Source organism: Microtus ochrogaster, unplaced genomic scaffold (genome assembly GCF_000317375.1).
Source record: "Microtus ochrogaster isolate Prairie Vole_2 unplaced genomic scaffold, MicOch1.0 UNK19, whole genome shotgun sequence".
Classification (NCBI taxonomy): Eukaryota; Metazoa; Chordata; class Mammalia; order Rodentia; family Cricetidae; genus Microtus; species Microtus ochrogaster.
The window spans coordinates 3,946,147-3,970,646 of record NW_004949117.1 but is presented as its reverse complement, the minus strand read 5'-3'; the positions used below and the strand labels follow the sequence as shown (position 1 = coordinate 3,970,646).

At 38.6% G+C, this 24,500-nt stretch overlaps 1 protein-coding gene across 1 annotated transcript in view; it reads left to right on the top strand.

The window, feature by feature from the left end:
* Zfpm2 (zinc finger protein, FOG family member 2) overlaps positions 1–24,500 on the top strand; it is a 306,341-nt gene that overhangs the window by 81,891 nt on the left and 199,950 nt on the right. The window contains exon 3 of the mRNA XM_005367522.2: positions 13,492–13,610. Coding sequence (XP_005367579.2) covers positions 13,492–13,610 — 119 coding nt within the window. The remainder of the gene's footprint in view (positions 1–13,491; positions 13,611–24,500) is intronic.

Here is a 24,500-nt window from a genome sequence, read left to right as displayed (position 1 = left end):
GTTATGTTCCTTTATCCCTGTGGAGTAAAAATGGTTTGGGTACTAGTTTGCCCAGTTACTGTTATCAATCGTAAAGATTAGATGAGAAGAAATGACATCCATATGCTTCTTTTTATTTCATGTAATGACTTGAAAGGAGTCAAGATAAAATTTGTAAGCTCTGCTGAGTATCTTCCGTATGTCCAGTAGCACAGCAAATTCTTTGCTTATATGTTCTTATGCTGACTGTTCAGAAACAAGTGGTAAACTAGATGCCTGTCCATGGTGAATGTGTGAGTCACTTCTCTGTCGTTCAGAGAATACACCAAAAGCTACTTAAGGGTGAAAGAGCTTCCTCAGGCTTATGGCTCTAGAGGCTGGGGTCCACAGTGTCTGAGAAGACACAGCAGGGCAGGAGCATCACAAGCTGACTGATCACATATTATCTACTCACAGGGAGCAGAGAAAGAGTAAAACGTGGGGTAAGGCTGTGAATCCTAAAAACCTGCGTCTAGTGAAATGGTGTACTTCTTCCCACAGAGACACACCTCCAAAAGGTTCCATAATCTCCAACTGGAAACCAAATGTTCAAATGCATCAGCCTATTGGGTGATTTCTCATTTAAAGGAAACTGCATGTTTTGTGGCACCTCATAATGTAAAATGAGGTTGGTTCAACCTTAAAAGGCTCATTGTCTGTAACAGTCTCAAGGCTATTCCAAAGTCAAGATCTCTTCTGAGGCTTAAGGCAGTTTTGTAGCTGTGGCCTCTGTGAAACATAAAAATAAACCAAAATGTCACACACTTCCAGTATACAAATAACCCATCCCAAAGGGGACAGTGAGGAATACTGAGCCAAAACAAGACTGCAGTCCACCAAGAAAATACAAAATCCCATCCCTCCATGTATAGCATCTGCGATTTTGAAACAGCTTGTGTGGCTCCTCAATTCAAGCTTTGCTGCCTATATAATGTTCACTTCTTTTCTTTTCTTTTCTTTTCTTTTCTTTTCTTTTCTTTTCTTTTCTTTTCTTTCTTTCTTTTTTCTTTCTTTCTCTTCTTTCTTTCTTTTCTTTACTTCTTTCTTCTTTTCTTTCTTTTTTCTTCCTTTCTTTCCTCTCTCTCTTTTCTTTCTTTTTTATTGGGAGATTGTTTTTTGGTTTTTTGAAGACATGGCTTCCTTGTATAGCCCTGGCTGTACTGGAACTTGCTTTGTAGATCAGGATGGCCTCGAACTCATAGAAATCCACCTACCTCTACCTCCTGAGTGCACAGCTTACATTTCTTTCTTGAATTGGATCTATTCCCTTTTTTGCAGTTCCCTTTGGCAGATGACTCATAGCTCGACATCTTCAATTCCTTGGAGTATCAACAGCAATGCAGACTTTACCTCTACACCTCCACTTAGTAAACTTCTGGAACCTCCTTGCAGACCCTGATCCTGACACAAGTTACCTGGCCTTGGCATTTTTATCAAATCTCAGAGGAGGATTTCACAGCATTTTCATCTTACAGCTTTCATGCCTGGAAAGCCAAAAACCATGTGGATAGATGACACCACCCAAATCGGTCGCCTGTTTGGGACAGAACCTTACAGCTTTTGTGTCCTCAAGCAATTACTTGATAGGAGAAAACCCCTTAGTCTCTTCCATTTCACAAATTTCCTAACTTTCAAATATAAAGCAAGATGATTCTCTTTAACGGTTCTAATCTTAACAATTAAAGCACACGGTTTTGTTGTAACTTTAAGCTTCCTAATGTTTTCCCCCTCCAGATTGTACATTTTTTTTTATTTCATGTGCTTTACTTGTTCCTCATTTTCATCTGAGATCTGCATAAGTATAATCAATAATGACCATTCTATACACTCCTCACTGTTATGCTATCTTGAAATCTGTTCTAACAAATAAATGAATACATTGCTTTTTAATTTAGTCTCAGCGAAGTTCTCAGCATATGGACAGAATGAAGCCAGACTGATCAACCACATATTCCAGCTAGGACCTCTAGCCCAGTAGCTAATACAGGTCTTGTTTCCCTCTGAAACCTAATTAGTTGGACCTCCATTCTGTGAATTACTTTTAGTGGTACTGATGTTGTTTCAGTAAGATCTCACCTTGTAAAGGTTCCAAAACCTCCCCCAAACAGTACAATAAGCTAGAATCAAGTTTTCAAATACATGAGTCTGGGGTGAGGGTTTTCCCCACGTACACAAACATAGTAAAGTAACTACACATCATAGATACAGAGAAGGCAGTCTAAGCTGTTTCTCACAATAGTGAACAAAGGTTCCCTTCACCCTACCCACTCTATTAAAGCCCGGGTGTATATGTATTTTTCTTTCTGCTCTTTTAATGATTTGTGGAATCTGATGAATCCTACATGGCTCATGGAAACCTGACTAGGCAATGAAAGAATGAAGAAAGGACAGATTTGAAGGAAGGACAGATTTCCAGACATACAAAGATAAAACTTGGGGTCAGGTGAGCCATGGATATTTTGATGGGGCTATACCCTTCACACAACCACCTGAAAACTCAACACTTTTATTATGCACAGGAGGACAGGTTGGCTCGGCTCAGTAGGAGATCTTTTCAGGGAACCCGTCTCTAGCTAGACATCTGGGAACAGGAAACTTCTTCCTTTGCTTTCTATATGCTCTACAAACCTTTGTACATGGACCACAGGAAGGCTTTTCCTATTTCCCAAGTCTGACCCGGAGTTCCCAAATGTTTGAGGCACTGGGATCCTTGTCACTAATACACATACGCTCAGGACTTCATCTGCTCCTCATACATTCTATCAAGGCTTCCTCTGCTCCTCACAGATCGATAGAGGAATTTATTAAATATTACATATATCCTTTTGGCTATCTTATGCTTGTCTTTATATATTATATGTGACATCATGGTCATCACACAATCATCATTTTCTTAATCAGAAAATAGAGTTGAGACTCACATATTCTTATTAAAAATAGAATACAATGTGTTTCAGACAAAGTATTTTCATAATGCAAGTTTTTAAAAACATTTTGACTCTAAGAAATACATACAGTGATTTCTATATCACTGTAGTTATTATTCCTTAGCTCTTCCAGATGACTGATATGTATTATGAACAAGGTAATCAGACTAGATTTGCAGGATGCCATTTTCTGCTTCAGAAACTTATGATGAGCTATCTTTACATTTATACTCATTTTTCCTTTATAAAACAAAATTCCTCATATTTAACAGGTATGTATTAATCTAATATATTTCCTAGCTTCTGAGACTTACTGAAGGTCTTGATATGTACAGGCAACATTTATCCATTTACATAATGATTGTTTAAAGGTATCTTTACATTAAATACTTGTTTAACTATTTGAGTATTGTGATATATAGTCATCATCATATCTTTTGTAATAGTGTAGTACTGTGGAGAATTTCTTAAAGAAGTAAAGCTGACTTCCTGCATTGCCTGTATAGCGCAAATAATAGTGAGCACTTCTAGGTATTGAATTTTAACATCAAGCATTGTATTGTTATTTCTCACTCAGTCCTAGAGAAAAAGTGGTTGTACAGTCTTCTCTTTACGAAGCACTATTAGCTGAGAAGCCTCAATAGATAAACTTGCATATGTGTGTTTAATTGATCTTACCACATGGTAGAGCATTTCCAGAATTATTACATGATCTCATGTGAAATTACTGAAAAGTAGCAAAATAAAATTTCAAATACCAGGGATATTTATATCAAGTTCAGTATTTGAAAGCAGCTTATAAAATAATTTTATCATGTTTCGAAAACACTATTTTATTCAAGAATAATATCTTTACAGAGCAACAGACACCTATAGTCACTCTTCCAATCTTCACTAGTAAGGCTTCAGAGAGCAGGACCTCTCCCTGATACTTGGTAACCTGCTTGGTAACCCGTTCCCCATGCTGGATTACTCAGCCCTGTCTGGACATTAGGGGAGGAGCTCAGCTTGATGTGCCAGGCTTCGTACAAGCCCATGGGAGGCCTGCTCCTTTCTGAATGGAGATGGAGGGGGAGCAGATAGATGGGAAAGGATAGGGGACAGAGGAGCAGAGAAAGGGGAAACTGTTCAGTATGTAAAATAAAGAAAAAAATTGTTATTTAAATAAAAAGGAAAAAAACTGTTTCAATAATTGCCAGCCATTTGTTCCGTCTCATTAGGCAATCATTTTATCTTAAAGTAAGGTTTTCATAATCTGTGAACCTCTGCCTTTCAATAACTTTATGGATAACATAACAAATGCCCTTCCATGCCTGTGTTAACACTGTATTTTTTTTTTAAGTGGTCATTTCTGATTTTTAAAAGAAAAGCTGATCTGGTTGTTTGCCACTCTTCCTTCTGAGATCCCATTCCTGGAGAAATTATATCTTCAACCTAAACTCATTACACCAGGCAACAAATATCTCACCACCATTAGAGTAAACAACATATGGAAATTATTGATAGAACGTTCTTGTTTCTACATCTAATATCCAAAACTATATCTGGTATTTAAAGTGGTTAAGATGTAAATTTGACTGCTCTTTGAACTGGAGAGGGAGGGGGAGGGGTGGGGAGGGGGAGGAAAATGGGAGGAGGGGAGGAGGTGGAAATTTTTAAGTAAAAATAAAAATTAAAAAAAACCAAAAAGATGTAATTTTGCATGAGTAAATGATTATTGAACTAAAAGTTATTTAAATGTTTTTTGTGAGTAAAATAGTCCTGGAATTAATTCTCCATGTAGAAGTTAATATATGCGGACTTAGGTCATGGGAAGCTGTGTATATTATGCTTTAGATCACTCTTCAGAAATGACGGATTCAGTAACAGCTTCTTCTATGTGCAAAAAAGGACCCAACCTAAGCAACAGATGTTGAATGTATCAAAGCTATGTTCATGAGCAGTATCAGCCTGTCTGCTTGCTTTCTTGCCTTCCTTCCTTCATTCTTACTCCCTTATGTATATGTGTGTGTGTTCTTAATACTAGAGAGGTAGAGCACCAAGAGAATAGGAGAGAAAGAAAAGGGCAGACGAAGGAGTGAGATTTAGAGCTGAGTGCATAGCTCAGTGGTAGAGAACCTGCCTAGTACACAGGAGACCTTGGGTCAGGTCAATACCACAATAACAAATTTTAGAAAAGAGAGAATGACATGACATATATACTGAGCATACCTGTACTGACAATTGGAGATGTGCAGTGTGTTAGAGAAAGCATAGCATACTTACAAGTTACAGGAGGTAAGGACAGTGAATTTCATAGCTTTAAGCAGCTGTGTACATTTCACATCTGAGAGTCATTTCTGGGGGAATTGCTAGCAGCATGGCTAAGAATGTTGAGAGTCACCTGCCTCCACCAGACCGAACCTGCAGGTAGCTCCCTCATGCTGTTACTCGTCTGTCAGATCATTCGGCTTCCCTCTGGTCCTCTCATGTTGCAGGTCTGCACACACCCACTCCAAAATCGAAACTCATCCAGACCTTTTCTTCCAGACAGAGCTCACCCTGTTGCAATTGATGCCTAAGGGTGTTTATTTGTCCAATCTTGTCAGTGTAAGTCTTTTATCTCCATCCAAAACATGTTACCATGCTGAAGAGCTACTCTGTTTGGACTTACTGCAGGTTACAAGAGAAATAATATCTAGTAAAGCAACCAATAGGTAATTTTGGTCATTACCGAAAAAACCACGTGCCACTTGTGGTAAGTCATAATACAAGCGAAGCGACTTCTTACAGGCTCGCGACAGCAGCCTGGGAGAAAGCAAGAATTGTCACACAGACTGCGAGCTAACTAAACAAAGAAACAAGGTTGACTGAAGTGCACAGTCCTAACCTGTCAGTCAGATTGGCTGACTCTTAAACATTGCCTTAACAGTCTTCCTTCTTCACTTTGCCTCAGACAGGACCTAAGGCTGATGTTTCTGCAAGATTTCCTTTGGAGTTTCTCTTCTGGGAGAAATCAGACTCTGTTAGCAGCCCCTGCAATCCTGACCTCTGTGTCCCCTTGCAGCTTCTCTGAGAGTGTTGCTTTCCACTGCTTCCTGTGTCTACCAGCCAGGTTTCTGTACTTCTATCCTGATTCCCTTTAAGCAAGGGCTCCCAAACATAACCTCCTTCTGCTTCTCAAGATTGGGATCAGGAAGTGGTATTAGGTCAGCCTCTGACAGGGAATGTTGTCTGGGAGGTCAGGGCAGGTTCCTGGCAGCAGGGAAGCCCACTGCGCCAGATTTCCTAGCAAAGGATTGTTGACTACCTTAATACTTCCAACAACTGAGAAGTCTGGAAAGAGAGCAGCTCCTGCTTCCACTCACTGTTGCAAAGTTTTTCCAGGGCGAAGCATGCCAAGCACATGCTTCAGACACCTGCCACAGCTATTTTAGCTCATTCCTTTGTTCATGTGCACAGATCATAGAAGGAAGAGCAAGATAGGACAATCCATTTCCCCCCACCGAACTCTCAGCACAGACATGTAGATGAACTCTCTCTAGTGATTTCATATTGTGGTGTTTGTAAAAACACCTATGGTTGTTAATCTAGATCAGTGGTTCTCAAGCTGTGGGGCACGACCCTTTGGGATCAACAGACCCTTTCACAGAGGTCATTGGATATATACACTATGATTCATACCAGGAGCAGAATTTGTTACGAAGTATCAACAAAAATGATTTTATGGTTGGGGTCAACCCATTCAGAACTGTATTAAAGGGAAGGTTGAGAACCACTGGCTTAGATCATTACCAACAACAATATTTCCTGTACCCATATTTTATCTCTTCTCCTTTTCAGGAAAAATGATAATTAAAAGTGGTAGGTTTCACTGGACCTTCCCATCGAAACCTTGCTTTAGAACTAATCCTCAATGCCATTCACACTAATAAGGTGAAAATTACCCAAGTCTGTAACTGGTACAACATGTCATGGCATACATGGGTAAATTCACTCCCTAAACAATACAGTACATGTTGATAACTTCCTATGACTTTCTAGAAGCTTTAGTCCAAGGAAATGCTTTGTATTCTTGAGAAGCACAGCCCTTTGAGTTTGCCGTAGGCTTTAGAAAATGCCAGCGTCTTTACAGAGTTTTCAGGTAGCAAATGCAGCCTGTAAAAAGGGATGCTTCTCTTTCACTGGCACCATTGTGTTATCTTCCCAGTGTAATTACAAGCTAATTCAGGGCTCTTTGTGATCGACTAATAGCTACTGATTCGCTTCTGCCACCTCGTACCTCCCCATGCGCTTTTCATACCATCTGCAGCGCCCGGGCACTTACCTAGGGTGAGCATTTTTCTCGAAGTAGACTCATCTTTGGCAAATCATTAATAGAACATCAAAAAGATCCCATCTGTTAGAGTTACATATGGCTAAGATCGGAATTATCAAATATCTCATTTTTTTCTTTATTCCTCTTTGCTTTGTTTCTCCCTTTCTTATCCACACAATAAATGTAGTTGTCAGCGGGATAAGTTCATGTGCCGGATAAGGTCACAATTTCATTTAGTGACAACTTCCAACAGTAGGAACTTACAAGGTTCGATTTATTAAAGAGTCAGAAGGGATAAGATCACTGCTTGGCCAGCCTGATTTATCAGGGTTTGACTGGAGCACTTGAATAGGGAATGTCGTATTTCAACTTTATGTTCAAAACTGTAGTTTAGTGGGCGTTGTGACGGTATGACTCAAAAACCGAGACAGAAAATTAGAAAAGCTATCCTTATATGGCAATTTGTTGCTATCTCCCAACAGTTATCATTTATTGAGTCAAACAATGCTCAGGGATGCATCAATATATTGCATAAAAGAAATGAAGTTGTTTGTCCTAGGAGGGGACGGGTTATTACCGCTCTCAGAAACCAGGGTAGTGCCAACACTGTGGTTTGCCTGCACAGACAGTCGACAGTGACAATGTTCTAACCCTGTCGTGTGTTTGGCAGGCAGCTGTCGAATGGTTAACCCATAAAATAGCAAAGAGCATTGCCATACTTTGGCCACCTTGGCTGACTTTGAAAATGTCTCCGAGTTTTTTTGAGCGCTTTTTGAACTCAGCATGACTTCGGGGCTGTCCATGTTTGATACCATGACGTATAATGTTTTCCAACCATGAAGAAAATATAAATATGGGTTCTGAAGCTATAGCCCCTTCTGCTCTAGTGAGGCCTGATAAACATTTCAAACCAATTCATGTGGTCTGCTTTGAAATTTGGTTATATATTTAAAACTAAGTTGAAACCAATCCAGAGTTTATTTTTAGCAAATGAAATGGGATCTTCTGTCATCTCATTTGCTTGAACCCTCATCCTTTATGAAAGCGGAGCCCACAGTTAAGAGATGTTAAGTAAAATGCCATATATGCTTATGTTACCAACTTAGTGCCGGATTGAGTTGGCTCTGAATTCCGCTGATTGTGGACAGTGATGTGAAAAGGCCCACAGCTTTCTCTATTTGTGCCCTACTATTTTTATAGACTTTTGTTTCTAAAGAGGCATATAAAGGGATCCGTTTTAGCAGAAAAAAACATTGAAAACCCCTTCACAGAGTGGAGGAAATTTCTGATGACTTAAATTCCCCCCCCCCCCCCAATCAGTCAATTTAGTTTATTTAGGCCTAAAACTGGGTTGATATTTTTAAAGCTGTGGGGTGTCTAGTAGTGGTTTGACTAAGCTTCTTTTTTTAAGTGGACCTATCATATGTCTTTGAGGAATCACAGACTTTTAAAAGTATGCATTATCAAGAAGATAAGAGCCACAGCCCACAGCACTAACAATATTATCTTTTCCCAAAATTGATTAGCCCGTCCTAAGTGTCTCAGCATTTCTCTGTGAACCTACTCAGAATGTTGGAAATAAGGCTTCATTTAGAAGAATAGCTGGAAAAAATGTGAACTGGGCAGAGAAGTAAAGGCTTTATTTTTCTTCCAGTTCTTTCTTTCGCAGATGAGGTAGCAAGGAGAGGCTGCTCAAAGGAAATGTGTGAAGGTTGTCATAGAAAGAAAAGACACACCAAGACGATTGTCTTTCAATGTTAAAATCAGCATTAATGTCCTGAAATTGACACCTAACATATTATGAAAATCTGTACATCATTAATTTTGTTCAATTTCTATTTTGTAAGGACCAAACACCAAAATCATTATCTACCTAGAGACAGTCATTTTAAAACACTGTTTATCTAGTTGTTGATATTTTTATTGAAGTGAAAGAAACTACAAAACAGAAAATACCACTAATTAAATGGACTCTAAATGCAGTAGGAATATGAAGGGATGATCAGTTTATTCTCGAGTTCAAAGAAACTTCAGGAAGGAAAATAGGTTTGTGCTTGATCATGCAACTTTATTAATAGGATCTGTGAAGACAAACGTGCGGTGGGTGCTTCTTGCGTAGCAGGAGTAGTTTCTAGAACAGGATAGGTACTAAAGAGGAGATGAGGAAGAACAAAAGAACAAAGGCATCAGGGGAGCAGAACCCATTACGTGACAGATGCCTCGGACAGTCTCCTGGAGAGACTGAGGTCTCAGCACAGATGCTCCCTTTGAGAGGTCAAAGGGGAGTGACTGCAAGATCTTGTACAAAGGGCTGACTTAGTGATAGTGGAATTTTAATAAGCTTATCCTGGCAGGGATGGAGCCTGCAATGGAAGCTGGTCAGTCACTTAGTCAGAGTTGATAAGAAAGGCAAATCTGGTAGATAGGGAGAGGAAGGTACGTGAAAATATGAAGTGATTTGGAGAGAGGAGACAGAGCTGTGACCACAGACTCTGGTGGATGTTGGGAGGCTTTGATACAAAGATCTGATGAAGTACTAAATATCTGTTACGTACTTTGTATAGCATTAATTTGTTATTGCGATTCCTATTTTTATTTACCACAACTGAAATTTGTCAGTATGGACCCTTCTTATGTCTTCCATTCCACAATATTCCCTTTCATCCAGAGACTTGTGGAATTCACCTCATCAGCCATCATTATTTTCAAAATTTGTTTGATCCTTCTTCCTCAAATCATTACCCAATGCCTCGACTTCTCCAAAGGCACATGGATCAAGGGCCATGCTTGCAAATTTAAGCCTGAATTTCATCCTTGGAATTTTCTTCCAACTCCTAAAATATAAATATCGTTTTGTCTATCCACGGTGTACAGACTCCATCACCTCACTACACTCCAGGCCCAGGCTTGTGCTGTTTGCTGCTTTAGGTTCGAGACTTCCTTGTTGTCTAGAGCTTAGCAGATGTCAAGTCAGTATCTCTGTAATACATGAATGAATGAATTGATGAATGGGGGCATAAATCTGGGAGACCCAGATCAGGCATGAATTGGAGTTTTGCTTTTACATCTTCAGTGAACCATCCATTTTAGGGCAACCTGGTTCTAGGACTGGGATCTATCACTCCGGAGCCCCATGTTCTTTCAGTGAACGAAACTGTTAACACGGACCATCAGAGTTGAAAAACAACTTACTAATCAGTGAATGCTAATTCTTACTTCTAGAGGGACTCTCTGATGATTGTTATTGGACTGTTTTGGGATTTAAAAAAAAAATCTTCGTTTTAGTGCATTAGTTTACCTAATGCCCGTTACTGTTTAAAATAATACCATCTCTGAAGTAACTTGCAAGGTTAATATAATATTCAAAGATCAACATTTTATTTTTGTTGTTTCTTGGTGCCAAATACGTTTTAAGATCTTGTGCTTCCCTGTGGCTTTTTATAAACACAGTTGCAAATAAATGGTTTATTTTTAAACTACTTTGGCAACAGAAAAGAGTTTCCCTAAGCTTCAAAACAGCATCTTAGTAAGTAAAAAAGGAGACTGGCCTTGTCTAATGCCAGTCACAATGGTGTTGTCTAACGGCATGGCGAAGATTGAGCTGAGAGCTTGAATAGTTACTGGGTGGTTTGTAATAGTTGCGTTGAAGAACTCACAATGTGTTTGTGCTCTGCTTAAAATTTTAATATGTATTCAGTGACATCTGACAACTTAGGAGGTATTTGGATATTACTTTATGATCTAGCCTAAGTTTCTAGTTCTTATTCCATTAAAAGACAGTCTGTATTGTTAATCCACAGGTGTAGATAAGAGGCACTATTTGACTGCGGCTGAACCCTTTACAAATGAAATATGTCAAAGGCAGAAAGACAGGATGAATTACTTTTTAAAGGGGTTTTCAAAGATTTTCATGATTCCTCTGGTGTCACATTAAAAAATGGCTTGGCGTTTTATAAATGTATAAACAGAAGCAAATTTATTTAGAACTAATCCTTATGTGCAAACAAAAATCTTAATTTATTATTTAGATGAGGGCATTGTTTAAAATCTAAGCGCATAAAATTTTTCAGAATTCTGTCTGAGAGAAATTAGGTACTTTCTTTGTAAAGTTAAAAGTTATCTCCGAAGAATAAATAAGTGGATACGTGTAAATTGAAAGACATTTTTCACACTGATTTTTTTTAACATTAAAATAGATTGCTTGTGGAACTGGGGGCTGTGACTCAGTTGGTAAAGTTCTCGCCTTGAAAATAGGTTGCTGCCTTTGTTTTGTCTTTGACAGATTTTCCATAGAAAGCTGCTGATTCAAGTATATTAATCAAAGCTGAGGAAAAGCTTAAAAATGAGTTTGTTATTCTACTCCTGAGAAACATAATTGTACTTCCTTTGTTGTTGTTGTTTTGTTTAGTTTTTTTGTTTTTCTAGACAGGGTTTCTCTGTAGCTTTGGAACCTGTCCTGGAACTCGCTTTGTAGAGCAGGCTGGACTCGAACTCACAGAGATCCACCTGTCTCTGCTTCCAGAGTGCTAGGATTAAAGTCATGTGCCACCCCTGTCCAATTTTTTTAAATGCATACATAAAATTTATTTTTATTTTATGTCCATTGGTGTTTTGTAGCTGTGTGATGTCAAATTTTGGAGTTAGAGACAGTTGTAAGCTGTCATGTGGGTGTTGGGAATTGAACCTGAGTTCTCAGGAAGAATAGTCAATGATCTTAACTCCTGAGCCATTTCTCCAGCCTACTTCCATATTCTTAATAAGCTTCAGAGTTTAGGGTGTAAGCCCTGGTGCTATTTACCATCAAATCATTCTTTTGCTGAAACTATATATGAAGTCACTTTCCTTGCTCCTGAGCATTATTGGTTTCTGCTCTACTCTGGAAAAAAAAAACCAAACAAAAAACACTGAGGAATATGTGTCTATCTTAACGTGATTATTGCTTTCACTTTTAGAACAGGGGAGGGAGTAAGTGGAGAGTGGGCTATGTATATTCAACTCCTAAGGTTAGAATGTGAAATTATTCTGAACATCCTTTTGGAGGCGCAGGTAACTTTGTATTTCATAATGGAAACATTTTAGGCTTGTGCAATAATTCAGTATAGAAAAGGTTTCTATACATTTGATTTAAAAAAAACAAGCAACAATTGGAACACAAAAGATAATGCCTAGTATTTAAATAATTAAAAGAGGGAGGCATGAATATTAAAAAACAGGGAAGAAATATCACTGAGCTCGGTTTGATGGGGTTGCCATTTAAAATTGAAGATGGAAGCTACTCCGTAACGTGATCCTGCTACAGATATTTAGAGTGCGGTGGGTTCCAGCTTGAATACTCTGCTTTTCAGCCTGCATGGCTTTCTGTCTACAAGTTTCTTTATTTAAGGATCCCGCTATCCCTCGTTCTTAAATCTGCTGTTGAACAGGCCAAAAGGAAATATTAACAGGAAAGCAGGAAATGATACTGATGACATAATATTTTAAAATGTTAAAATATTTGAACTGCTTATGACACAGTGTACTTTGAGGGTAAAAATAGTGATTGAACCTCGACCTCTGGAATGAGAATTCCTGTTCATCTTAAGCCATGTTCAAGCCATGATCCTTGTTTAGATTTTATTTATTTATTTTTATAGTTACTTATCTATTAACCATGTATTCAGTCAATTCCCAATCCATGAAATGCATGTAATATTTTTATATCTTGGTTCCCTTCAGTGTTTTCAAAATATAAAGAACATAGACTTGAAGTTATTGTCCTATCATATATGCATGAAAAGGGGAAATTTACCAAAACAGTTTTTATGAAAAAGAAGCACCATTCCTTATTGCATATGTACCTATTTTATCTGTTGAAACTATTAATAATACCAGAATATTGCCAACTGTTTTTAGATGCCCTCTAGATAATTTTTCTTCAAAAGAGCAGATGCAGGAATTTTACGTCGCTTATTCTCCGAGGTCTTCTTTCTATTTTAACATTCAATCTAAGGAAATGTTGCTTTTGAAGGATGATATCAGTGGATAATGAGTGTGGAAAGTGCAGGGAAAAAGAACTGGAATGAATTTGAACACAGTTATAAAAACAAATACTCTTTCTTTAAATGGTCAGTTGGTTTTCAGGGAAGTGTAATTAATTTTCGCTCTATGAATCCTGAAAGCATCGGATGTAGAGAGCAAACGCAGAGCAGGTGCTACCGCTAGGATGTGTGTGTAAGAATGTTCTAACGTCCCCTGTTCTCACCTCTGCAGGCGAGCTGGAAACCTTTCAGAGAGATGGGGAACGAAAAATTCAGAGTCGGCAGCAACTTCCAGTGGGAACAACCTGGGGCCCCTTTGCTGGCAAGATGGACCTGAATAATAACTCCTTGGTATGTGGACCTTCTAAGATGCTTGGCTATTCTTTATCAGGTTTTATCTCTGTTTGTTTGCTTGTTAAATTGAAAATAAAAAAGTTTAGGGTATTTTTTGCCCAGTTTATGGAGTTCCAAACATTTTACCAATGGTTTGTCTCTAATATAAAAAATAATCATTAAAAAAAACAGCTTATTCATACTAAATGTTGGCTCGTGAGGTAACTTAGCAGCTCCCTGCTTCATCTGCTGAGCCAGACTTCATTTGATTTTAAAAATACTTGAAATCACCTTTCTTTTCCAGATGACCCAAATTAAACACCATACATTATAGGTGTGCACAACAAATAAGAAATAAATAACTTTGCTATCCTTCCAAGTGCTGCCTGTAACTGTAAAAGCAAGGCTGGGTAATCAGCATTACGAGTTGTGTTTAACCTTTACATAAAAGTTCTGAGGCCAAGAAAGCCCTCTGCTTGATATTGTATGGGTACCTGATTTCTCAAGACACTGAAAGGTACGAGACTTTCCCATCCCCCATTTTGCCTACATGTTTCTACTTACTCTCCAGCGCTGCTTAACAGACATCTGAGAATTAAGATATTGATCATATTTAAAACTGCCATCAGACACCACCTCAAACTTTTGTCATTTCTCCATGTTCTGTCAATAGCTTCTCCCATTGAAATGACCCCTGTAGCTCATTTATAAAATAGTGACGTTTTCCCATTTGTTATATCAAAATATCTACATTAAAATGCATCATTTTGTTTTATCAGCTTCTATATCACTGTGTGTGTACATCCTGTACCACAGGATGGTAGTTTTGTGACATTTTACCACCTGTTAAATTGTGGTTGATGGAAAATAAACCTATTTGTGAAGGTTTAACATCTCATTGCTCCTTCCAGGGCATCATTTTATGGTTTTAATATTCCTCTACCATTCCAAAGCCATTTTATGCCATATTTAATATTTTTAAATTATGCGTATTAGTCTATATGTTTGAAGTGTCCGATATTTTTGCTTCTATGTGAGGCATATGAATTTTCTATGGGACAAGACTGGCTCTGACTAATAATTCTTTATAGAAATCCCTTACTGCCTCCGCATACCCCTTTTAGAATCTAAATCTTTAATTATGTGCTCTATTAGAGGTAACATGCTTAATCATAAAATGTAGATATTTTACCACCGTACACCTTTAAAATATTTTTACTTTGAAAGCATTTTCTCTTTTAGAACTTGATCTGATTTTGCATCATTAAATGTAACCTGTACTATGACATATAGCATGTAATAGTATGCTGATCACTGCATAGTATGTACTAGTATATAATGCATGCCTACTTATTTCTAGACTACAATGTTTAAATTTGGGAATTGATTATTTCATCTACCCCTGTAACAAATCTGTAAATCTACTGTATTTCAATTTTTGGTTTCATAGATGAGAAGGCAAAAGTTCTGGCTATTGATTTCAGAACTTTTAAGACTTCTCACACTGCCTCTTCAGTAGAATATTTATATCATATCTTAACATAATACCGATTTTTACATAGATACCAAATTTATAAAAAAAAGATAAGCAGTAATAGTTTGTTGAATTGTTTGGCTTGCTTCACCATGGGCAAAATGTTGCTTATGAAGCAGTTTGTAATTAGTCAAATATTTGTGCAGTTTTATTGCATCTTTAGATTTTGGACAGTATTTCAATATGTTTTTTAATGACATGAAGACAAAATTTCCTTATCAAAAATGTATAGCTTACTAAGCCTTTCTTGCCCATCTTTGATCCAAATTTGCGATAGAACACATTGAAATTACTTGTTTGCCAACTGATGTTATGTTACTCAGACTCATGGTGTTGGCTCGGGAGATTCAGCACACTAATTAATCCAACATGGTAATTAATTCAGTCACCATGCCAGATGTCAAATCCTTTTGGTATCTTTCAAGTCTCCATCTTGAAGTGCATTAATAATATGCCACCTTCTGTGGGAAGCCTTTTCAAACCTGGCATTTGTATGTATATAGAATATTCCAATACCCCTCTGTACAGAAAATGAAAAAAAAAACTGATTAGACAAGAAGTTATTCCTGGAATAGTATAATGCACTGAATGTATAAGTAGATGTTTGCTTCCCAACAGCCTCTTATCTTGGTAGATGCTTCACACTGGAAAGGTTTGACAGCAGCAGCAGCAGCAGCAGCAGCAGCAAAGTAAATGAGTGCATTGGGCCAGATTACTTTACATGTAAGAAAACAGTAGATATCTCTTTAATAAAGTATTGCAGAGGAGAAGACTGACACTTCTGGTAGTTAAATAATTAGCTCCTGAGCAATTATTTGATATTAAAACCCTGTTGTAATCTTGGAAATATTGCCTATAATGTAGGAACAATCATACTTGGTTTATAAGGAGTCTGAGGCTAAATGAGGACACATACATGAATTATCCACAGATATTAGCCCCTGTTACTAGTCTGTCATCTATACAAATGATCTATTGAAACCGGCACATTAAAAGTTTCAGAGAAACCCAACCCAGACTAAACGTATAAGACTGTTGACTTTGGTGTTTAGGGACATTGCAAGTCAAGATTTAACTCGTCGTCAGGTGATTACGATTTTTTGGAGAAACAGAACCAACAGGATGTGTCTGAACATAGAGATTTACTGTAGCATTTGGATCAAGCAAGAAGGGGATTTTGTAATCCAAAGTTGTTATTGTGGGTTGGACCAAAGAAGAGTTCAAGTCTGTAGTTTTCTTGTGACCAGAGAAACCAATCTACTTGTTGAATTTAGACTTTAAATTTGTTGAATGAAGCCTACCTGTACTATGGAATGTCATTTGCTTTGTTGAGGATTGATTAATTTAAATGCTAATTCTGCTTAAAAAACATCCTCTGAGTTAGCATATAAAATTAACAATCCCAGGTTCTGGAAGTCCATGAGAGCTTGTGAATATCTATTTTATGGTTTGTAACAAATAAATGTAAAATAAGATGCAGAAGAAAAAAAAAAACTAAGTTTGAAAGTAGTATTCAAATAAATTTTGAGACTCTAGAGGACAGAGATTTATTGAATATTATTCCATTTGGGCCTCTACCTTTGTTATATAGTAAACAATCAATAAATGCTTTTAAAAGTCAAAATCTAACACAATGGAATGAACTTACCAGGGACTTTCTCCTGATACCCACTGGTGCCCTCCCAGCCTTGCCATGTCCATGAGAGAGCTGATAATTCTGCTAAAGCAATACTTTCTGCCATATCTCAGGCTTTTTTTCTGATGTTGACATTGTGAATGATATCTTCCTTTTTAATATTCATTTTCATCAGAGCTCAATATTGCTATACTTTCTGCTTCTCTCTGAACCTTGGCTCATTTTCATTTAACTCTGCATGTTTCCCCCAAACACTTCTGGCCTTTCTTCTCTTCTCCCTCCATTCCCAGTGCCTCGGGGAGCTTATCCACTTGTAAAGCTTTAGCTACTAATTTACAAATGACATTTAAACAAAAATCTCTAACCTTGCCTTTCTCGCTTTCTCTAACATGGCGAATTTCCACTATTTTAAGTACCTTTCCTACTAGCCTTTTCTGCTAACTTCCTCCAGCTCCGTGGTCATGAGGGGGTGGGAGAGTTCCTTCTGCCTTTAAAGACACTCTTCCCACCATAGCTTTGCGCCCCTTTTCCTGTCTCTGCAGGGGAGTTCATCACATTACTCCATGGTTCCTCTTTCATCTCAAATGCTTGCCCTAATTCTCTCAGGAGTCGGTTCCCCGTTTCACGACCTCCTTCCCGATCTCCGTTCTGTTCTTCCTGGTCCTGTGCCACTGCTGTAGATTGTACCTCCAGCACAGACCCCTTGATCGTCACCATATTCTTTCAGTTGCTCTTTCTGCCTTCTTTCTCATCTTTTAAAATCTAGATCACGGTGAGCCCTAAAACACAGTGGCCCCTAACTCTAGTGCTTTAGGTCCTACAGAGTACAAGAAACTGAACTGGCAGTGCCTAAGCAGGTCCTCCTGGTTTTCCTTTACAACTTTTCCTGCTTTTCTACATAGAGACTCCCGTTCTTGGAGGCTCTCTGCCTGGTTCTGCCTGGATAGCAGCATCTCCTGCGTCGATCCATCTGGAGGTCCTTTCTTAACACAATTGAAATCCGCTCTTTCCTGCCTCCCTTCATTGCACTCCTTCCAATTTGACTTTCTCTATTCAAGGTTGCCTCTGACAAAAACTTTCCCTGAAGTCTCCGTTCTGAAATAGATAAACTCTTTCCAGGGTTTCCAATGTGTACCTAGGATTGGGTCCTTTCCACATTATCTGCCTTCTCACTGGGCTCCTTATCGAATTTTTATTTTATGCCCTTGCTGCACCAATCTATAATGACAAACAGACAAACGGAATCTTAAAATAAGTCATTCTTTCTTTTTCCTAAGAAGCAGGGAACTGTGGGCACATCCCCTTATTCAGGAGAGCACGTCCCATTTCAGACTGTACACCCATTTCTGTATCTGCTGTAGTCCTGCTTCATCTGCCCAGCCTAGCAGTCCAGTTAACACCGCGAATGCGCTCTTTGGCCCTTTACGTTTATGCGGCTATTTTGTGTTTTAAGTTCATTTCAGTGAGAATTTCCATGAAATGAGGTGACTCTATCTACGTCCTAAGTTTGCACCCCGTAGGTATATGCGATCCTGGTGATGTCTTGATAGATGGAGCTGAACCTCAGTGTACAACCTAACAACCCTTTGAGACAGGAATGAGGAGCTGCTGGGCCATGGAGGCAATTAAGATTTATTTACAGGAGAATCAGTCTTACCCCTCACTATGACATGGGTGCAGGCCAAGAAGGTATTCTGTTCCACCATGCTTCCTGTGAAGTCACATCCAGCCTCTCACTTTCCAGTGACAAACCATCTGGGAAATTCCATCTGTCTCTGCTTGGAAACTGAGGTGGCGGTCTCCCACTGTGAGCAATTTTCTATTAACTTCTTGGATAAGATCAGTCAGATTTATACTGAATTGATGGGAACCATAAGAGCAGGGGTGTTCCAAGGGAAGACAAATGTACTGATTTCTCTAATTGGGCTTGAGCCAGTTTCATTCAAGGATGCCCTTAGGTTCTAATAGTGCACTGGCTTGTGACCTTTTTAATTGTGCCCTGTTCCTCTTGGGAAGCATTGAGGAAATACATTATTGACGGAGGTTGTAGCTTTGTCTCTTAGGGAGGGCAAGATCCTGCCTTCTCTTATACTGTATCTGCTATGTGGAGGTTAATGGAAATGGAGTGGACAGGGAAGCTGCCCAGGAAGACATGAAGCAGGGCGTTGAAGATATCAGAGCCTTGGAAATAACAGACCTCTTTTCTAGAATGAGAGTCGTTGTATTTTTTTTTTTTTTTTTTTGGTTTTTAAGACTGCAAAGTGGTCAACAAGAGGAAAATAGGTTAGTATGGAAGCCCCAGAAATTAAAGATATCCTATAAAATATGAACCCGAAAATAAGAAAATGAAACATCAAATAATCACTTTAGAATCCCTGTAGAAAGGTAGATTCTTCATCTGCATTTTAATCCGAAGGGAGTCCTCATAGTATGATGAAGGTAGCATTGTGATGTTGACAACAGATGGAGTTAGATTGTCTTCTGAGGCAGTAATGTCAGACAAGAAGCATAAATTGTACCTTTTCTGATAATTATTCCCTGCCCCTGTGTTTGCCTATATCTTCTTTTGACGTTTCTCTTCTGATGATAGTGCCTCTGTGTTCTATATGTTTTGACTTAGAATTTTGAAATAGAGGACTCCAGTGGCACCAATCCTTGTCATTTACTTACAGTTTGTGGTTTTACACACGTGTGCACACATTGCCACATATAGTTCAGAAAGAATTCAAACTCCTCTTGTGGCCTAATTAGCTTTAAAGTCTGATCTTCCATTCTTCATGCCTCACTTCCCAAATGTTAGGGTTAGAAGTATGTACCAGCACACCTGGCTTCATAATCTGAAATTTAAACACATTTTTAATGTACAGTATGATGTATGACCCACAGTATTTATGAATACTCACAAGAATTTGTTTTTCCTCTTCATTTGATGTTTTTGTATTTCTTTAGAACCCAAGAAGAATTTTTATTGAAGATGATCTTATAAGGTTATTGAGATGTGTATAAGTGTTGTACTGTTGAGATTATTAATAATACCCAGGAATGAACTGTTCACATAATGACAATGTGTTCACAGTGGCTGCACTAGAACTTGTGTCTCAAGTAAAGGCTGAAGACAAGAGCTAGAATTCAGGCCTGAAGGGTGAAGCTGGCTGTCAACTGAAATTGGGAGCTGTCACATGTAGCATGTTTTTTCTCATGCACTGGGGCAACATATGAATTCCCTTATTACAGATGTCATTGTTACTGTCCTTTCTCAGCTTGCCAGGTCCAGTCATTGTGAAGGCCTGGACTGTGAGGAGATCGGTGTATGAGGTCCTGAATGCCTAGAGAAGGGATTTCATCCATCTAGATATTGAGGAAATCATTGACACAGTGTACTCTACTGTCCTCATGATATAAATTATAAAATATAAATTATTAAGAAAGGTGTGGATTTTTCTGCCGCACAAAGTAGAAATGAGGTGCTGTGGGGGTGTTAGGTAAGAAAAAGTTGGATAGAAGTGTGTCCTATCCTTTACATGGCGGGAATGCCTTCTGTTTTGCATATTTTAAAACAGTTCTATATGGTAATCATAGCTAGCCATCTGAGTTATGAGGTATTAGCAGCACTCTTAACTCAGCAAATTCTTCACTTTGAAGATGGTACCAATGCAGAGGCAAAAGCCTTGTGTAATCCAGCTTGGTTTTAAAACTGAAATTATGACAGAATAATTCTCTCTAGATCATATAACACAACAAGCTCTGCTTTTGATTTAACTGACCTCTAGGAAATCCCAAAGTTGCCTGAATCCGGTCTTACAGTTTAGCTGTATCTGTTTGTTGGCCTGGACCATCTTTGATGTAGATTACCCAACAGTCTGTGCCTCTGTCCACACCACTCCTACAAAGCCTTGTGTATGATGCATAGCGATCTAGGAGCAAATATCTTCTGTACACTTATGATAGGACAAACACAGTATAGATTTTTATCAAGTAGTTTTATATATTTGTAAATAAAATAATGGAGGAGTTCTGTTTAGGAAGCTAACACGTAAGTTTTTAACCCTTGTATGGAGTTATACTTTTATATTACATTTTATTTATTGTGTTCACATGTGTGCATTGGAAGCACTTTTGAGGAGATGGGGAGACCAACTTCTGGGGGTCTGTTCTCTTTCAGTCACGTGAGCCTCTGGAAGGAACTCAGGCCACCGGGTTTGGCTGTGTCTGCCTGCTGAGTCTTCTCACTGGCTCTAGTTGGCTTTATTATTCCTTTACTTTCACTGAGTTCGGTTTTTCTCATGAGACTCATTGGTTCAGTTTTACCCAACTGCATTTTCTTATTTCTAATCATTTTTTTAATGTTTTCTGTGCCTTTTATATCACTTTATTTAGAGGAATGTGTATGCAGACCTATGGCTTATGTATTTGTTTATTTTTCTTACCCTTTTTCCCCTCCAATTCCATTTCTGATTACCTCATATCACTGGTATAGTGACTCACAAGCCAGGTGACAGAAGGCCAGTTCTTTGGTGTCCTGTGAAGGCTCAACTTATGGTGACTTTGTCTACCAACACACTTAAGTGGCTGCTGATTCTGTTACTGACCCAGTGAGTTCTCTCCAGGTCAAATGGAGATGCGGTTGCTGGCATCCATGAGGGCAGGAAGATGATACAGTGAGAGAGGCATCTAAGACAGAAACACAGTGTTTTGGCAACCTAGGCTTAAGAGGGACATCTCATAATTTTGCTAAGTTCTGTTTTTAGGTCTAGCCCATCCGGAAGGGGACCACGTTAAACAAGGTCTTGCAACTGAAAAGGAGGCCTCTCTGGACCCCTCAGACTTGTCTGCTACAGAAGGCGATTTGCATAAGTAGTTACTTGACCTCTGTCTAGAGAAGAACTTTCAAATAACAGGAGCAGTGGGGAAAATTGCAAGAGAAAATTTAATTAATTTGAACAGAAGGAAAGAGATTATGTGTTATAAATTATCATAACCAAAATCAAACACTCATTAGTTAAAGACACTTGTGAAACCGAGAGACATTTTGTTCTGATTTTTGTAGGTAAATATGATATTCCCACAGAAAGTGATCAAGGGTTCCTTTACTTATATATTATCTCTGCAGGTGAAGAAAACCGAGTTAAAGTACAGGTGTTAGGGGGATGTCTTGGTGTTTCAAAATACTAGCTACTCTTCCAGAGGGTCCAAGTTCAGTTGCCAGCACACCAACATGGCAGCTCACAATTACCTATAACTTTGTTCTGGGTAATGCAAACTTCTAGTCTAGAATCCACAGGCACCTGCACTCAAGTCACACACATATGCACACACACACACACATGCACACACACACATGCACACACACACACATGCACACACACAGTCAATATATAAAAACTTAAAACTATGTATATGAAGCATGATTTGCAAAAGAGTGTTATTGGAATTAGAAATACAATTGGTCATATCTTGGTCATATCTTCTTTGGTCATTTTGAGAACCATGCACTAACATATGGTCAGCATCAGACATCAGACAGAACATGTGGGAAAGTGCTCAGGATGGGGTTAGAATAGCCTGATTCTGGTCTTGCCTGCTATTACTGAAAGTGGCTGTGTTCCTTTGCATAATAACATGTCCTCTCGTTTATAAAAGAGGAGTTATTATACCAGACTTACATCATACAGCTGCTTTAAAATTATATAAAATTATATGCATCTAGTTGCTGTGAAAACTGTACAGCTTGCGATGTGATGTGAACCTGCATTGCTTTTTATTATATAGCTGTGAATAGAAAGTTGATTCTTTATGCCTTTAATACTTCAGGAAGTACATAAACCCTCTCCTCTTCTGCTCTCTCTCTGAATGTACTTAACCAGGAGCTTGCTTCATTGTCCTCCTATGAATGTGTCTCTATGCGTACATACTCACATTAATTTGTACACATGTGCTCATCAGACTTATTGATTAGTTACTGTGAGTCTTCTGAGGCTTGCAATACACAGCTTTGAGAAGGACAAAGTGTGCAACGTTTAACATCTAAGTAGACCATCACAGCAAATTCAGAGAATACAAACACATAATTTTAGAAGGAGAAAGGTTGAGCTGTCAAACTACTTTTTGAATTATCTTGACTTCATTGTGTTTCCTTTTGGGGGGAAGTTATGCTTTAGAAAGCATTTCTCTGGTGGGTGGTGGGGGGATTCCTAACAACTGGGAAAAGTAATTTACCCTGTGTGACTTGCTATTGAGGTAGGTTTGTATTTTAAAATGTTAACTCGATTTTTTTTTATTGAGTTTTAGAGCTCAGAACAGAAAGAAAGCAAATATTGCCATCATGGTTCAGACAGAAACACGTGATAAAATGAGAAGAATTGGTACAGAGCTCAAAAAGAGCAAAGACATTTCTCAGGTAGATTAAGAAGTCAAACATACAGCATTTGTTCATCGTTACTCTGTATGTAGAAGCACAGGGAGTATACTGTGGGCAGGAGTCTCTCTTGTGTTCTTCATCTCTGCACCTGTCTCTCCATCTCTCCATCTCTCTATCTGTCTCTCTTCTCTCTCTCTCTTGGCCTCTCTCTGTATGTATGTATGTATGTATGTATGTATGTATGTATGTATGTAAGTATCTATCTATCTATCTATCATCTATCTATCTATCTATCTATCTATCTATCTATCTATCTATCTATCTATCTATCATCTATCATCTATCTATCCTTTCTCTGTATCTCTCTTTCTCTGTCTCTCTGTCTCTGTCTGTCTGTAACTCTCTCGTATGTGTATGTGAGTGATTTCTGTCACTTGGCCTAGATTAACTAACCATGACCCTATTGCAATGATTTCAGCCACAGGTGTGGCACTCATGTGGAATACTCACCAGGCAAAGGTCCTCTGTGATCTCCACATGTGCAGCTAACACGATCATCACAACCTGAGGGCAGACAGAATTGATGTTCCTCAGGTACAACCATGACAGAATGGGAGTATTTGCACTCTGAGGATGTTCAGACCTGGCAAACAGAGGTGGTCTTTTCCCTGAACAGTTCCACAAAGGATCCTAGGCAGTTTCACTCCTACTGAATCCTTCAGATCTTAAAAAAAGAAAGACCCACTGAAGAAAAAGACATTTACCGAAGTGCCCCATCTGTTGATACTCCAGGACAAGGGGATAAGGAGGACAAGCTCGGGATGAAAGTCAAACAGTGGTCCCTGCTATTACTTCATTAATCACATGGAGGCATTCTGAAAAATGTTTCTCCTTGCTTGTAACCATCTATTTTTCTTTTTTTGGCATTAATCTGCACCCCATGGCAGGGTTTTATGAGAGGAAACAATGAGCATTTCTGTGTTCCCTCCCCTTCTCCCAATTGTTGTAGCCCCTGTGAGAAAGCGCTGAGGATGATACAAGTCTGTATCAGTGTGATAAGGGAAAGAGGATTCTGGATGGCTTTGGAGAGACTCTGTGGGGGTAGAGTGTGCTATTTCAGACTAGACAAGCCATGGAATACAGCAGAGGCCCTTAATGGGATCCCAAGTGTTCTGAGCCAAGCCTTGTGCTTCTTCTTGAAGCTTTTCTAATAAAATATTTGATGGTAAAAATTACGTGGCTGTCAGAGGGGCCAAGGTTCAAGGTGCTGTTTTAAGTCATTTGCTCCATAATGTTTGATTAGTTAATCTAGGCCAAATGACAAAAATAATAGAGCTCTCTCTCTCTCTCTCTCTCTCTCTCTCTCTCTCTCTCTCTCTC